The 18,221-nt window shown below is 44.1% G+C and overlaps 1 protein-coding gene across 19 annotated transcripts in view; it reads left to right on the plus strand.

Moving 5' to 3' along the window:
- SHOC1 (shortage in chiasmata 1) overlaps positions 1-18,221 on the plus strand; it is a 262,135-nt gene that overhangs the window by 25,328 nt on the left and 218,586 nt on the right. For 8 of the 19 annotated variants that reach the window (XM_056518636.1, XM_056518635.1, XM_056518660.1 and 5 more), the window contains 2 exons: positions 9,831-9,905; positions 12,163-12,292. In XM_056518636.1, the coding sequence (XP_056374611.1) occupies positions 9,849-9,905; positions 12,163-12,292 (187 nt within the window). In that variant the 5' untranslated portion in view covers positions 9,831-9,848. Of the gene's footprint in view, positions 1-9,827; positions 9,906-12,162; positions 12,293-18,221 lie in introns of those variants that run through there. The other 11 variants (XM_056518707.1, XM_056518673.1, XM_056518716.1 and 8 more) reach the window with 4 other exon arrangements.

Raw genomic sequence — 18,221 nt, forward strand, 5'->3', positions numbered from 1 at the left:
GTGTGTCCAAAGCCTGTGTACCAGTACTTCTGCTATCCACCCTGACTACGAACCTTGCCGCCTGCCCCCGACCTTCTGCTACGTCCGACCTTGCTTCTGTCTACTCCCTTGTACCGCGCCTATCTTCAGCAGTCAGAGAGGTTGAGCCGTTGCTAGTGGATACGACCTGGTCACTACCGCCGCAGCAAGACCATCCCGCTTTGCGGCGGGCTCTGGTGAAAACCAGTAGTGACTTAGAACCGGTCCACTAGCACGGTCCTCGCCAATCCCTCTCTGGCACAGAGGATCCACCTCCTGCCAGCCGGCATCGTGACAGGAGCGCTGCTGTTAACAGAACGCCGCGAGCGCTCCGGGGAAGACGCGGGACCCGGAGCTCTCGGCGTTACAGTACTCCCCCCCCCCTTAGGTCTCCCCCTCTTTTTGGAGCCCAGGAACCTATGGATGAGCTCCTTGTCGAGGATATTGTCCTCGGGCTCCCTAGACCTCTACTCGGGGCCACAATTCTCCCAGTCAACAAGAATTTTTTTTTTACCTCTGACAACCTTGGAGGCGAGGATTTCTTTTACCGAGAAGACGTCAGAGGACCCAGTGACAGGAGCAGGAACGGTGACCTTGGGGGAAAAGCGGTTAAGAATGAGAGGTTTGAGAAGGGAAACATGAAAGGAGTTAGGAATACGAAGAGAAGGAAGAAGATGGAGCTTGTAGGAGACAGAGTTGATTTGACTTTGGACTTTAAATGGCCTGAGGTAACGTGGACACAGCTTGTAGCTAGGGACACGAAACCGAATATATTTGGCGGAGAGCCACACTTTGTCACCAGGGGTAAAGACAGGAGGAATTCTTCTCTTCTTATCCGCATGTTTCTTCATTCGAGAGGAGGCCAGTGAGAGCGACTTTTGAGTCTCTTTCCAAATCGAAGAAAAGTCCCGGGTGAATTCATCCATGGCAGGAACTCCAGATGAAGTGGGAATGGGGAGGGGGGGAAGCGGGTGACGGCCGTACACTACAAAGAATGGGGACTTGGCTGAAGATTCAGAGTTTTTGAAATTGTACGAGAATTCAGCCCAGGGTAACAGGTCGGCCCAATCATCTTGGCGGGAGGAGACAAAATGTCGCAGGTAGTCACCAAGGATCTGGTTCACTCTCTTGACCATTGGACTGCGGGTGGTAGGCGGAGGAAAAATTCAATTTAATTTTCAATTGGGTGTAGAGTGCTCTCCAGAATTTCGAGATGAATTTAACACCTCTATCAGAGACGATATGCGTAGGCAGTCCGTGGAGACGAAAAATGTGCAAAAATAATTGCTTCGCCAACTGTGGTGCAGAAGCGAGACCAGGAAGCGGGACAAAATTAGCCATTTTGGAGAATCGATCAACGACCACCCAATTGACAGTGTTGCCATGGGATACAGGAAGGTCATTTACGAAGTCCATCGCTATGTGTGACCAAGGCTGTTCGGGCACCGGCAGAGGAAGGAGAAGACCCGCAGGCCTCTGGCGAGGAGTCTTGTCACGTGCACAGACAGTACAGGAGCGTACGAACTCAGTCACATCTTTTTCAAAGGCAGGCCAGCAATAGTGTCTGGCAATCAACTGAATGGATTTCTTGATTCCAGCCTGACCCGCCAAGTGGGAGGAGTGACCCCATTTATGAGTCCGGAGGCGAAGACGTGGAGGGACATAAGTTTTTCCTGGAGGAACTGGCACCAGAGAAGCAGGAGCAGCAGAGATCAGACACTCAGGAGGGATGATGTGTTGGGGAGAGGCTTCAGCTTCCATGGCATCGGTGGAACGTGATAGGGCATCCGCCATGACATTCTTGTCTGCAGGACAAAAATGGATCTGGAAATTGAAGCGGGCAAAAAACAATGACCACCTGGCTGGCGAGGATTTAAGCACTGGGCGGACTGTAGGTAGGACAGATTTTTGTGGTCAGTGTAGATGGTGATAGGGTGAAGGGATCCTTCCAGGAGATGTCTCCATTCCTCTAGTGTCAACTTAATGGCCAGCAATTCACGGTCACCAATAGCGTAGTTCCTCTCAGGAGGAGAAAAAGTCTTAGAGAAAAAAACGCAAGTGACGTTTTTTCCTTTAGCGGGTTTTTTAAGGAGAACCGCCCCGGCTCCTACCGAAGAGGTGTCTACCTCAAGGAAGAATGGTTTCAGGGGATCGGGCCTAGTCAAGACTGGGGTGGAAGCGAAGGCGGCCTTAAGGCGAGTAAAAGCTTCTTCCGCTTGGGGAGACCAGGATCTCGGATTCGCATCTTTCTTTGTCAGTGCCACAATAGGAGCCAGGATAGTGGAGAAGTGGGGGATGAACTGACGGTAGTAATTAGCGAATCCGAGGAAGCGCTGGATAGAGCGAAGTCCCGAGGCGCGCAGCCAATCCAAGACCGCGGAGAGCTTGTCGGGGTCCATTTGAAGACCTTGCCCAGAGACCAGGTATCCAAGGAAAGGAAGACAGCTACGTTCAAAGAGGCATTTTTCAATTTTGGCGTAGAGATGGTTAACACTGAGGCGCTGGAGCACTTGACAAACATGGAGGCGGTGTTCCTCTAGGTTGGAGGAGAAGATTAGTATGTCATCAAGATAGACCATTACGCAGGTATACAGTAAGTCCTGAAAGATTTCGTTGACAAAATCTTGAAAAACTGCAGGGGCATTGCAAAGTCCAAATGGCATGACGATATATTCGAAGTGGCCCATTTTCACCTCTAGGACGAAGCTCTTTTTTGCAAATCTGACCACTGTCACTTTAAACATTAATAACTCTGGAATGCTTTTACTTATCATTCTGATTCTGAGATAGTTTTTTCGTGACATAATCTACTTTAACATAGTGGTAAATTTTTGAGGTAACTTGCATCCTTTCTTGGTGAAAAATCCCCAAATTTTATGAAAAAATTTAAAATTTTGCATTTTTCTAACTCTGAAGCTCTCTGCTTGTAAGGAAAATGGATATTCCCCCCAAAAAATTTTGGGGATTCACATATACATTAAATATACAATAATATGATTGATTCACATATACAATAAATATACAATAATATGATTGCATCATAAAATTGACGAGTTTTTACTTTTGGAAGACACCAGAGGGCTTCAAAGTTCAGCAGCAATTTTCCAATTTTTCACAAAATTTTCAAACTCACAATTTTTCAGGGACCAATTCAGGTTTGAAGTGGATTTGAAGGGTCTTCATATTAGAAATACCCCATAAATGACCCCATTATAAAAACTGCACCCCCCAAAGTATTCAAAATGACATTCAGTAAATGTTTTAACCCTTTAGAAAATTCAAAATTTTTACACTCGCATGTTCTTGTAGACCCAATTTTTTTATTTTTACAAGGGGTAAAAGGAGAAAATGTATACTTGTATGTGTAACCCAATTTCTCTCGAGTAAGCACATACCTCATATGTCTATAATGTTCGGCGGACGCAGTAGAGGGCTCAGAAGCGAAGGAGCGACAAGGGGATTTTGGAGAGTACGTTTTTCTGAAATGGTTTTTGGGGGGCATGTCACATTTAGGAAGCCCCTATGGTTCCAGAACAGCAAAAAAAAAAAACACATGGCATACCATTTTGGAAACTAGACCCCTTGAGGAACATAACAAGGAATAAAGTGAGCCTTAATACCCCACAGGTGTTTCACGACTTTTGCATATGTAAAAAAAAAAAAAAAAATTCACTAAAATGTTGGTTTCCCCCCAAATTTCACATTTTTTAAAGGGTTAATAGCAGAAAAGACCCCCCCAAAATTCGTAACCCCATCTCTTCTGAGTATGGAGGTACCCCATAAGTGGACCTGAAGTGCACTGCGGACGAACTACAATGCTCAGAAGAGAAGGCGTCATATTTGGCTTTTTGAGAGCAAATTTTGCTTGGTGGGCATGTTGCATTTAGGAAGCCTTTATGGTGCCAGGACAGCAAAAAAAAAAAACACATGGCATACCATTTTGGAAACTAGACCCCTTGAGGAAGGTAACAAGGGATAAAGTGAGCCTTAATACCCCACAGGTGTTTCACGACTTTTGCATATGTAAAAAAAATATATATTTTTCACTAAAATGTGGGTTTCCCCCCAAGTTTCACATTTTTGCAAGGGTTAATAGCAGAAAGACCCCCCAAAATTTGCAACCCCATCTCTTCTGAGTATGGAGGTACCCCATAAGTGGAACTGAAGTGCACTGCGGGCGAACTACAATGCTCAGAAGAGAAGGCGTCATATTTGGCTTTTTGAGAGCAAATTTTGCACGGGGGGGCATGTCGCATTTAGGAAGCCCCTATGGTGCCAGGACAGCAAAAAAAAAAAAAAAAAACACATGGCATACCATTTTGGAAACTAGACCCCTCACAGAATGGAATGAGGGGTACAGTGAGCATTTACCCCCCACTGGTGTCTGACAGATCTTTGGAACAGTGGACTGTGCTAAATTTTTTATTTTCACGGACCACTGTTCCAAAGATCCGTCAGACACCTGTGGGGTGTAAATTCTCACTGCACCCCTTATTACATTCCGTGAGGGGTGTAGTTTCCAAAATGGGGTCACATGTGGGTATGTTGTTGTTTTTTTGCGTTTGTCAGAACCGCTGTAACAATCAGCCACCCCTGTGCAAATCACCTCAAATGTACATGGTGCACTCTCCCTTCTGGGCCTTGTTGTGCGCCCCCAGAGCACTTTGCGGCCACATATGGGGTATCTCCGTACTCGGGAGAAATTGCGTTACAAATTTTGGGGGCGTTTTTCCCTTTTACCTCTTGTGAAAATGAAAAGTATAGGGCAACACCAGCATGTTAGTGTAAAAATGTTTCTTTTTTTACACTAACATGCTGGTGTAGACCCCAACTGTTCCTTTTCATAAGGGGTAAAAGGAGAAAAAGCCCCCTAAAATTTGTAAGGCAATTTCTCCTGAGTACGGCGATACCCCATATGTGACCCTATTCTGTTGTCTTGAAATACGACAGGACTCCAAAGTGAGAGCGCCATGTGCATTTGAGGCCTGAATTAGGGACTTGCATAGGGGTGGACATAGGGGTATTCTATGCCAGTTATTCCCAAACAGGGTGCCACCAGCTGTGTAAAACTCCCAGCATTCTTGGACAGTCAATTGCTGTCCAGAAATGCTGGGAGTTTTTGTTTTGCAACAGCTGGAGGCTCCATCTTAGAAACACTGCCGTACAATACGTTTTTCATTTTTATTGGGGAAGGGGGGTGGTAGGGGGGGCAGTGTACGTGTGTATATGTAGTGTTTTACTCTTTATTTTATGTTAGTGTAGTGTAGTGTTTTTAGGTTACATTCACACTTGAGGCAGATTACACTGAGGCTCCCGCTAGGAGTTTGAGCTGCGGCGGAAAATTTGCCGCAGCTCAAATTTGAAGCGGGGAACTCACTGTAATCTGCCGCCAGTGTGATTGTAGCCTGTACATTCACATGGGAGGGGGGTCAAAACTACAACTCCCAGCATGCACTGACAGACCATGCATGCTGGGAGTTGTAGTTTTGCAACAGCTGGAGGCACACTGGTTGGAAAACCTTGAGTTAGGTTCTATGACCCAACTCAGTATTTTCCAACCAGTGGGCCTCCAGCTGTTGCAAAACTACAACTCCCAGTGTGTACTGATTGCGGAAGGGCATGCTGGGAGATGTAGTTATGCAATGGCTGGAGGCACGCAAGTACAACTCCCAGCATGCCAAGACAGCCTTATGCTGTTCCTGAATGCTGGGAGTTGTAGTTTTGCAAGATTTAGAGGGGTTCAGGTTGTAAATCACTGTCCAGTGGTCTCAAAACTGTGGCCCTCCAGATGTTGCAAAACTACAACTCGCAGCATGCCCAGACAGCAAACTGCTGTCTAGGCATGCTGAGAGTTGTAGTTTTGCAACATCTGGAGGGCTACAGTTTGAGACCACTTAGTGATCTACAACCTGAACCCCTCTAAATATTGCAAAACTACAAGTCCCAGCATGCCCAGAGATGCTGGGAGTTGAAGGTTTGCAACATCTGGAGGGCCACGGTTTAGAGACCACTGTAAACTGTGGCCCTCCGGATGTTGGTAGGCAACAACTCACCTAACAGGACCCGGAAGTATTGCTGCCGCCGCCGCACGTGGGGGACCTTCGGCGCCGACCTTCCCTGGACAGTTCCCCCGTTTTGCCCGGACACCGATAGGTGGGCAAAGTGGGGGAACCGAACTTTAACCCACCCTCCCCCGGTCTGCTATCGGTCAGTCGCTCGGCCGACCAATAGGAGGGGTGGCACCCTTGCCACCAAACTCCTATCCCTTCAGGGGGATCGAGGGTGTCTCGGACACCCCCGATCCCTCCTATTTTCAGGGTCACCGGATCACCAGTGACCCGTATGACCCGGAATCGCGCAGATGTCTGAATTGACCTGCGATTTGCACCCATCGCGGTCATGGGGGGGTCAGGACCCCACTCGGCGATGTGTCGGGATGCCTGCTGTTAGTCATCCCAGCCTGATCACCGCTACCAGTGACGCGGCGCTCCCGGAACCTTGCGACGTACATGTATGTCGCCGCGCGCCAAGTGACACTTCGAGGCGCCCTACATGTACGTCGCTCGTCGTGAAGGGATTAAAAGCGGTTTTCCACTCATCACCTTCACGAATTTTAATGAGGTTAAAGGCGCCCCTGAGGTCAAGCTTAGTAAACACTTTTGCTCCGTGCAGTCTGTCGAAGAGCTCAGAGATGAGAGGCAGAGGGTAACGGTTCTTTATTGTAATTTTATTGAGGCCACGATAGTCTATGCAGGGGCGTAGTGAGCCATCCTTCTTAGCCACGAAGAAGAACCCCGCTCCGGCAGGCGAAGAAGACTTCCTAATGAAACCTCTCTCAAGATTTTCCTGGATGTATTCAGACATGCCTTGGTCTCTGTAGCGGAGAGAAGATAAATTCCGCCACGGGGTGGTGTGGTACCAGGGAGCAAGTTAATAGGACAGTTGTGGTGGCAAGACCTCCGCTTGTTTTTTACTAAAGATGTCAGCAAAGTCCTGGTAGGCCTTGGGAAGACCAGGCACTGGAGCAGCGACGTGGACTTGGCTGATTGGTACAGATTTAAGGCAATGTTTGTGGCAGGAAGCTCCCCAGGACTTAATGTCCCCAGTGGTCCAGTCGAGGGTAGGAGTATGTTGCAGGAGCCAGGGCAAGCCAAGCAAAATGTCCGAGGTACAATTTGGCAAAACAAAGAATTACATTTTTTCTTGGTGGAGTACTCCAACAGTCATGAGTAAGGGTTCTGTGCGGTAACGCACGGTGCAGTCCAGATTCTCTCCGTTTACAGATGAGATGAAGAAGGGTTTGAAGAGACGAATAACTGGAATATTAAATCTGTTGATGAATGAGGCTTCAATAAAGTTTCCTGCCGAACCAGAGTCCAGGAAGGCCACCGCAGAGAAGGAGGAGTTAGCGGATGGAGGAACCCGCACTGGAATAGTCAGGCGTGGAGAGGAGGAATTCACACCTAGTAATGCCTCTCCCACGTTAACTAGGTGCATGTGTTTCCACAGACGCGGAGGACAAATAGGACAGTCTATAAGGAAATGTCCAGTACTGGCACAGTACAAGCACAGATTTCCATTTCTGCGGCGAGTCCTCTCTTCTTGGGTCAGGCGAGACCGGTCCACTTGCATAGCCTCCTCGGCGGGAGGCACAGGGGTAGGTTGCAGATAGAGAGGTCCCAAGCGAGGAAACCGTCGGGTGTGAACAAAGATCCTTTTCTTGGCGGAGCTCCAAGCGTCTCTTGGTGAAACGCATATCTATGCGGGTGGCCAACTGGATGAGTTCAGGCAAGGTAGCAGGAATTTCTCGTGCGGCCAGAACATCTTTGATGTGGTTGGATAAACCTTTCTTGAAGGTCGCGCAGAGGGCCTCATTGTTCCAAGCTAGTTCAGAGGCGAGGTTGCGAAACTGGATAGCATATTCTCCCACTGAAGAGCTCCCTTGGACGAGATTCAGAAGAGCCGTCTCGGCAGAGGAAGCCGGGCTGGCTTCTCAAAGACACTGCGTACTTCGGAAAAGAAGGACTGGACTGAAGCAGTGGCAGGATCGTTGCGGTCTCACAGTGGTGTGGCCCAGGACAAGGCCTTTCCAGATAACAAACTGACCACGAAAGCCAACTTTGACTGTTCTGTGGGGAACTGGTCCGACATCAATTCTAGGTGCAGGGAACATTGGGACAGGAATCCCCAGCACATCTTAGAGTCCCCATCAAATTTCTCTGGAAGAGACAAGCGGACTCTGGGGGTAGTTGCAGCAACTCGGTGTAGAGGAGAAGAAGATTGACGCTGGGCAGGCAGAAGCTGCTGGAGCATGGCAGTCATCTGCGTCAGGTGTAGTCCTTGTTGGGCGATCTGCTGGGACTGCTGGACAACAACGGTAGTCAGATCAGCAACACTCGGCATCTCAGCGAGATCCATTGCCGGATCTACTGTCAGGGTCCGGACTAGCGGCTGGTGAGAACACTGGAGGTGGATCCTCTGTGCCAGCGAGGCGATGACACGGGTTGTACTGGGGAATCGGTTCTAATTAGTTACTGGTGTTCACCAGGTCATGTTCCCCAATAGAGACTCGACCTCTCTGGCAGCTGAGACTGGCGCAAGGACTAGACAGAGGCGAGGTCAGACGTAGCAGAAGGTCAGGGAAGGCAGCGAGGATCGTAGTCAGGGGCAACAGCAGAAGGTCTGGGTACACAGGCTAGGGAACACATTATAACGCTTTCACAGGGCACAAGGCAACAAGATCCGGCAGGGACAGGAAGGGGAAGTGGGTTTTTATAGTGTAGGGAGAGATTAGAACTAATTGGGCCAGGCACCAATTAATGGTGCACTGGCCCTTTAAATCTGAGAGACCTGGCACGTGCGCGCCCTAGAGAGCAGGGACGTGCGCGCCGGGACTGAGCAGAAGGACGGGGCCGGTGAGTGACACGGGATGCGACCCGCGGATGGGCACATCCCCCGCGGGGATCGCATCCCCGCCGAGGGATACAGAGCAGCGCTCCCGGTCAGCGAGTCTGACCGGGGCGCTGCAAGCAGGAGTGTAATGCCGCGAGCACTCCGAGGGAGAAGCGAGACCCGGAGCGCTCGGCGTTACTGTTTTGTTTAATGTTTCTACATCATTTGAATTCCAGATATATTACCAGCAAGATGCAGGTTTAATTGTAATTACAATACTTAGACATTTCCTCCAGTTGTGGGTTTATATGAATGTGTGATACTTTTCTTATGTAGAAAGAAAGCACTTATATATCCTTGTGCTGGCATTGTGCTGCTGCATTCTTCTGTTGCTGTATATCTAGCCTAGTAGCGTGCACCTGCAGGCCAGGTCCATATAATAGTTTGGTATCAACTAAAGTGCTGGCTGACTTATTCTTTGTCTGTATTGCACATAAGGGGGAGTGGCTACCTCCATGTTGGTCTTGCACCCCACCCACCTCTATCAGGTGTGTATATAAGGTGTCTTGGATGTTACAGACCCTGCCATGCTTACTGAACTGTTCACACAGAGGCATATTCACAGTGTAGGGTCCGTCCCAATGAGGCCACCTTATCGCGGTGGGACGGTCCAAGCTATTTGACCGCCGACAGAGACAAATCTGCGAGCTAAGTGCCTCACTATTTCATAGTTTCACATTTGCATCTATTACACCATAGCTGTATAGCTCTCCATGTTTTAACTGCATATTCATGTTTCACCTATATCCTTGTGCTGGCAGTGTGCTGCTGCATTCTTCTGTTGCTGTATATATATATATATATATATATATATATATATATATTAAACTATTTTAACTAAATTATATTATTTTTTGCAGGTATCCTGATGCTGAGAAATGAACAGTTTTCTGTTTCCAGTATTTAGGTTTCTTTCGTTGGACTATGAGTATGAGGTAGGTTCATTTGCTAGCTCTAGCAAAACTGGAAAAAAAATTGGACAATTGTGGCTCCATATCTATTTAGATTACTGCAGCATATGTCTGGGTGACAGTTGTTCATTCACAATTACAAATTTTATCAGTATAAATAATGTTATTTCATGAACTTTTTCATATCTAAACCAAACACAAAGTACACAGAGTAAACACCTACACCAAGATAGTGCAGTGACAATTGCCATGGGGAGTAAGGGGGCAAGAGTAGATATTTTACCAAGAGTGAATAATGTATTAGTTGTAATATTTGTAGTTCTTCATAAAGGATTGTGTATGAGGTTACTCAGGGGCCGACACAGACAGCAGAGGGCCCCTGTGCAAATAATGTGTTTCGGGAAATCTGCCGACACATACATAAATAACGAAAAAGAGAGATGGTCTCAACTGGCAGGCAGGGGGTGCTCAACTCCACATGCGGTTGTGCATATATACTAAGGGAGCAGATCCTACTATTGTAGTCTGTTGCTAAGGGTGATCCCCAGAATAAAAATGCATATGGTGGGGGATGCCTGCAACAGACTACAAGTGCCACATTAACATCCTACACCAGATAAGCGGTGCGGATGTGTAACAATTAGAATAATAATATATAGGGATAGGTACACTACAGTGGTGGATGTAACAATGACATTGGCTAACCCGCAACACTGATGTTAAAATTGAGACATTAGCCAGTATATCCTTATAGGAAGGACATACCTGAGCCCGGACACCACGCCAAGGTTTCTCAAATGGCACGGGACCTAGCACTAACCTACCTGTGCCTGATAAGCAAAACCAGGGGCCAGTGGGCTATTACGGCAGCATTAGGTCCGACTCACAGCTCTATCCCAATTACCTCCAGTGTGAACTGGGCACACATACAGTGGGAGGAGGGAGACAGGCTATAAGCCCCACCCAAGTGGCTGAGTATGTATGCCGGCCTCACGGGTGAACCTGAATGCAGCCTAGAGTGGTAATAAAGGTGCATAAAATGTGCAGTTTTACATCTCCAAGTATAAGACTTAAATAACGAAAAAGAGAGATGGTCTCAACTGGCAGGCAGGAGGTCCTCAACCCCACATGCGGTTGTGCATATATACTGGAGGAGCAGATCCTACCCTTTGTAGTCTGTTGCTAAGGGTGATCCCCAGCATAAAAATGCATACGGTGGGGGATGCCTGCAACAGACTACAAGTGCCACATTAACATCCTACACCAGATAAGCGGTGCGGATGTGTAAAAATTAGAATAATAATATATAGGGATAGGTACACTACTGTGGTGGATGTAACAATGACATTGGCTAACCCTCAACACTGATGTTAAAATTGAGACATTAGCCAGTATATCCTTATATGAAGGACATACCTGAGCCCGCACACCACGCCAAGGTTTCTCAAATGGCACGGGACCTAGCACTAACTTACCTGTGCCTGATAAGCAAAACCAGGGGCCAGTGGGCAATTACAGCAGCATTAGGTCCGACTTACAGCTCGCTCCCAGTTACCTCCAGTGGGAACTGGGCACACATACAGTGGGAGGAGGGAGACAGGCTATAAGCCCCACCCAAGTGGCTGAGTATGTATGCCGGCCTCACAGGTGAACCTGAATGCAGCCTAGAGTGGTAATAAAGGTGCATAAAATGTGGAGTTTTAAATCTCCAAGTATAAGACTTAAATAACGAAAAAGAGAGATGGTCTCAACTGGCAGGGTGCTCAACCCCACATGTGGTTGTGCATATATACTGGGGGAGCATATCCTACCCTTGACACATACATAAAATCTATTTAAAGAGCCTACGCACTTAGCATATGCCAAAAGTTTGTACTTTTTTATTTTCTGTTTAGAAAAGCCTAGTCTACTGTGCTTTTCTATACACATGGATATAGTAAGGAAAAAAAAAACATGTACCAAAAAGTATAATTGTTTTTACAATAGGAGTCAATAAAGGCGTAGGCCACTGTATGCCTTTACATTGGCATACATTATATTTTTCTTTCTGAGATATGTTTACTTTTAGTGAAGGGAAAAACAATATGTGAACAGATTTGTGTGTTTACAAAAACATAGCTTGGACACAGATGTTCATATGACTTAATAAAACCAGCCCTAAATTAGTTATAATAGGTTCCTTATATATTATTTATTTATAGATTAACATTGGTAGTACATAAATCTATACTATGCACAATAATAAGCAGTATTTTTTATTTAATTTTTTTTAAATATTCAGAATTTCATGAAGCATAAACTTGCTACGTCTCGGATGCTTATTTCGTTTCCTAAAGAAATTCTGCAAGAGGAACAATATTATCACAGCAACATATTTGTCAATGATATATATAGACGACCATGGAAGAGATGTATGTTACTTTACCTATATTGTCTGTAGTTTAATCATTATTGAGAAACACATAACACGCTATTGCCAATGTACAGCAAGCCAGATTTACTATTATTGTCTCCTACCAAGTTGAAACTTAAACTAGACAATCTGCATTTGGTGCATATCTATACTGTTGATTCTAAGTTTAGACTCCTTATTAGTTGTTTTAATTTATGCCAAATTTTTGATCAGTTTTGGTGCAAGATGCAGCATTTAAGCTATGCTCCCGTCTGTATGGAAACATTTTCTTTTTGTTTTCAAACCTGGGATTATTTTTAAGGAACACTTTATTGAACAGATGTTACACTATTTTTTGGTCAAGTCAAAAATTGAACATGCATTTGTTTGATTGCTTTCATAAAACGTTGCACTGTTTAAAGTGGTACTCCGCCCCTAGACATCTTATCCCCGCAATCTCCCTGCAGCACCCGACGTTCGTTTAGAACGCCTGCTGCTGCATCGGAGGCTCATGAGGCCTTGAGGGGGCATGACCATGACGGTCTCAAGCCTCCGGTGCAGCAGCCTGCAGGTGCGGAACGCTGGGGTCCCAGCGATGGGTCGCCCGCGATCAGACATCTTATGCAAGTCTACGAGGGGTGTGGCCGTGACGTCAGTGCATTGCTAGTCATCAGGCACAGAGGGAAGTTCGCTCTGTGCACCCGATGACTGCATTGCCGCAGCAGAGATCGCGGGGGTCCCAGCGGTGGGACCCTGGCGATCAGACATCTTATCCTCTATCCTTTGGATAGGGGATAAGATGTCTAGGGGCGGAGTTCCCCCGTTAATACACTGGTTCTATTAGGCAGGGCCTAAAGGTGCAAATATCAGTTGGGTTAGCAGTTCTGTGGTTGGGGATTAGTTTAAATCTTGGGATAGCCCTTTCATGTAACAGTTTGGTATGTGGCCCATTATGTTGTAGTTATACCCAGGCTGACAACCGCTGGAGGGGGCTGGGGGATAACTGTCCTGATTGTATCTTTTTCATTTTAGTTGTTTGCCTTGTACTTTTTGGGTTCATGTCATGTGTTTCCGGCAGTTACTATCCGAGGCGTCTCTGTTCATATGGTCCCCTTGGAGGGGCTTGGCAAGACTGCTATACTCTGGGCCATCTGGGTGCACCAGTGGACCAGCACTTTTGCCTGCTGTTTCCCGGCATCCATTGAGATTGTGCACCTTATGCTGCAACTGTTTGTTCACTGTGGTTAGGGGGGCTGTTTGGTTCAAAATGTACATGTTGCTCACTGTGAAGTTCTAATGATCTAGAATCGTGGCATGTACTAAAGCCATGCGAGTGATCTCCTGGAATGTCATGTATGTGGTACATATGATAAGTCCGTAGGTTATGTATGGGGGAGGCAATTGGGTCGCTAGCGGTAGGCGTTAAGGCAGGCACTTTGTTCCTTATCCATGGGAACTTTGTGGGGACTGTGTTAGATAAGAAGGTGGATGGGGAGGGTCGTGGGGTGCGGCTTCAACTGCTTTACGAGGGTAATGATTACAGTCTATACAGCTGCTATGCTCCCAATGGCGAAAAATAAGCAGTATTTTCAATCTCTGGAGGCGACTATTCTTTTGATTAAATTCCCTACAAAATTTGGGTGGCGACATGAATGCAGTGGATGTGTCCCTGGAGGACAGGAAGGGTGTACTGGTGAATAGATCACATGTTAAACCTAGTGAAAAAATCTACTCTCAATTCCTCAAGACATCGGGCCTCCTTGTTGTAAGCCTAGAAAGGTGTGCCTGTCAGGCCTTTATAGGTGCTTTAATTACTGCCTCCTGAAAGTATCCAAGCACAAGTTCTTTGCCAAATGGGGGTATAGTTTGCAGGATTATGAACTCTGGGACAAGATTCTGGGTGGGTGGGCAAAGGTTCTGGCCATCCTCAACAAAGGTTGGAGGGAAACCTTTTTTGTCTACCTAGGCTTTAATCTAACCTGCTTCTTTCACCATCTGTGATAGAATTACTTCTTGTCCAAAACATAACAGCCCCGGCACAGACTTCTGTCACAGAATTTGTGGTTGTTCAAAGACCCAAGAGTTTTGGGATGGCTTTGTTGCCTACATTGCTAGACACTGGTTAATGCATGTCCCCTTGACTCCCCAGGCCCCTTTTTTCAAGTTTGTGGACCTTGATGTTGCGGAAGTGACAGGACTGCGTTGCATCAGTTGCTTTTTCCATGTTATCTTGTTGATAACGAAACGTGTACTTCTCAGGGAATAGATTAAGCATAGGCGTGCGCACGGACGCGGCCCGCTGCTGCAGGACTTTTTTTTTTTCTCCCTACTAAACCCCAGCCCCACCAGACATCCCCGACAGTCACAATCATACATGATGGGGATGTAGTCCTGAGCTGTGAGCCTACATAATGTAGGCTCACAGTTCAGGACTACATCCCCATCATGTATGGCAGCAGGCAGCAGGGATAGAGCGGCCGGAGCCGCAAATTAAAAAAAAAAATGCATTTTTAAACATCCGGTGTGCCCTGAAAGACTTTCAGGGCACACCAGATGTTTAAAAATGCATTTTTTTTTATTTGCGGAATTTGCGGCTCCGGCCGCTCTATCCCCTGTCCTCCGGCCGCTCTATCCCCCCTTCCTCTGGGTCACTCTTTTCCCCTTCCTCCGGGCCGCTCCTCCCCCTTCCCTGGCCGCGCACACTGCTGCGCTAACTGCAGACGCAGGGGCTGCCCCGCAGCTGCGCACGTCTCCTTCCATTCCTGAGATGCTCCTGGCCGCAACTCCTGGCACCGAGTGTTCATTCCTCGGCATGAGGAAGAAGTGGGCGATGGTGCAAAGTGTGCAGCAGATGGGAGTGGACGTGCCCGGCCTCTGACCCCAACATGGCTGCCGCAGGTAAGAAAAGTGCACAGACCGAGGACGGGAGGGGGGTGGAATGTATGATGTGTGTAATATGTATGGTGTGTGTAATATTTATGTATGATGTGTGTAATATGTATGCATGATGTGTGTAATATGTATGTATGATGTGTGTAATATGTATGTATGGTGTGTGTAATATGTATGTATGATGTGTGTAATATGTATGTATGGTGTGTGTAATATGTATGTATGGTGTGTGTAATATGTATGTATGATGTGTGTAATATGTATGTATGATGTGTGTAATATGTATGTATGATGTGTGTAATATGTATGTATGATGTGTGTAATATGTATGTATGATGTGTGTAATATGTATGTATGATGTGTGTAATATGTATGTATGGTGTGTGTAATATGTATGTATGGTGTGTATTATATGTATGTATGGTGTGTGTAATATGTATGTATGGTGTGTGTAATATGTATGTATGATGTGTGTAATATGTATGTATGTATGGTGTGTATTATATGGATGTATGATATGTGTAATATGTATGTATGGTGTGTATTATGTATGTATGTATGTATGGTGTGTGTAATATGTATGTATGGTGTGTGTAATATGTATGTATGGTGTGTGTAATATGTATGTATGGTGTGTATTATATGTATGTATGATATGTGTAATATGTATGTATGGTGTGTGTAATATGTATGTATGATGTGTGTAATATGTATGTATGATGTGTGTAATATGTATGTATGGTGTGTGTAATATGTATGTATGATATGTGTAATATGTATGTATGGTGTATATTATATGTATGTATGATATGTGTAATATGTATGTATGGTGTGTGTGTAATATATATGTATGATGTGTGTAATATGTATGTATGATGTGTGTAATATGTATGTATGGTGTGTGTAATATGTATGTATGATGTGTGTAATATGTATGTATAATGTGTGTAATATGTATGTATGATGTGTGTAATATGTATGTATGGTGTGTGTAATATGTATGTATGGTGTGTATTATATGTATGTATGGTGTGTGTAATGTGTATGTATGGTGTTTGTAATATGTATGTATGGTGTGTGTAATATGTATGTATGATGTGTGTAATATGTATGTATGATGTGTGTAATATGTATGTATGGTGTGTGTAATATGTACGTATGTATGTATGTATGTATGGTGTGTGTAATATGTATGTATGATGTGTGTAATATGTATGTATGGTGTGTGTAATATGTATGTATGGTGTGTGTAATATGTATGTATGGTGTGTATTATGTATGTATGTATGATGTGTGTAATATGTATGTATGGTGTGTGTAATATGTATGTATGGTGTGTATTATGTATGTATGTATGATGTGTGTAATATGTATGTATGGTGTGTGTAATATGTATGTATGGTGTGTATTATGTATGTATTATGGATGTATTATGTATGTATGGTGTGTGTAATATGTATGTATGATGTGTGTAATATGTATGTATGATGTGTGTAATATGTATGTATGATGTGTGTAATATGTATGTATGATGTGTGTAATATGTATGTATGATGTGTGTAATATGTATGTATGATGTGTGTAATATGTATGTATGATGTGTGTAATATGTATGTATGGTGTGTGTAATATGTATGTATGGTGTGTATTATATGTATGTATGGTGTGTGTAATATGTATGTATGGTGTGTGTAATATGTATGTATGATGTGTGTAATATGTATGTATGTATGGTGTGTATTATATGGATGTATGATATGTGTAATATGTATGTATGGTGTGTATTATGTATGTATGTATGTATGGTGTGTGTAATATGTATGTATGGTGTGTGTAATATGTATGTATGGTGTGTGTAATATGTATGTATGGTGTGTATTATATGTATGTATGATATGTGTAATATGTATGTATGGTGTGTGTAATATGTATGTATGATGTGTGTAATATGTATGTATGATGTGTGTAATATGTATGTATGGTGTGTGTAATATGTATGTATGATATGTGTAATATGTATGTATGGTGTATATTATATGTATGTATGATATGTGTAATATGTATGTATGGTGTGTGTGTAATATATATGTATGATGTGTGTAATATGTATGTATGATGTGTGTAATATGTATGTATGGTGTGTGTAATATGTATGTATGATGTGTGTAATATGTATGTATAATGTGTGTAATATGTATGTATGATGTGTGTAATATGTATGTATGGTGTGTGTAATATGTATGTATGGTGTGTATTATATGTATGTATGGTGTGTGTAATGTGTATGTATGGTGTTTGTAATATGTATGTATGGTGTGTGTAATATGTATGTATGATGTGTGTAATATGTATGTATGATGTGTGTAATATGTATGTATGGTGTGTGTAATATGTACGTATGTATGTATGTATGTATGGTGTGTGTAATATGTATGTATGATGTGTGTAATATGTATGTATGGTGTGTGTAATATGTATGTATGGTGTGTGTAATATGTATGTATGGTGTGTATTATGTATGTATGTATGATGTGTGTAATATGTATGTATGGTGTGTGTAATATGTATGTATGGTGTGTATTATGTATGTATGTATGATGTGTGTAATATGTATGTATGGTGTGTGTAATATGTATGTATGGTGTGTATTATGTATGTATTATGGATGTATTATGTATGTATGGTGTGTGTAATATGTATGTATGATGTGTGTAATATGTATGTATGGTGTGTGTAATATGTATGTATGGTGTGTGTAATATGTATGTATGATGTGTGTAATATGTATGTATGATGTGTGTAATATGTATGTATGATGTGTGTAATATGTATGTATGATGTGTGTAATATGTATGTATGATGTGTGTAATATGTATGTATGATGTGTGTAATATGTATGTATGGTGTGTGTAATATGTATGTATGGTGTGTATTATATGTATGTATGGTGTGTGTAATATGTATGTATGGTGTGGGTAATATGTATGTATGATGTGTGTAATATGTATGTATGTATGGTGTGTATTATATGGATGTATGATATGTGTAATATGTAT

The sequence above is a fragment of the Hyla sarda genome, chromosome 1 (assembly GCF_029499605.1).
Source record: "Hyla sarda isolate aHylSar1 chromosome 1, aHylSar1.hap1, whole genome shotgun sequence".
Lineage (NCBI taxonomy): Eukaryota > Metazoa > Chordata > Amphibia > Anura > Hylidae > Hyla > Hyla sarda.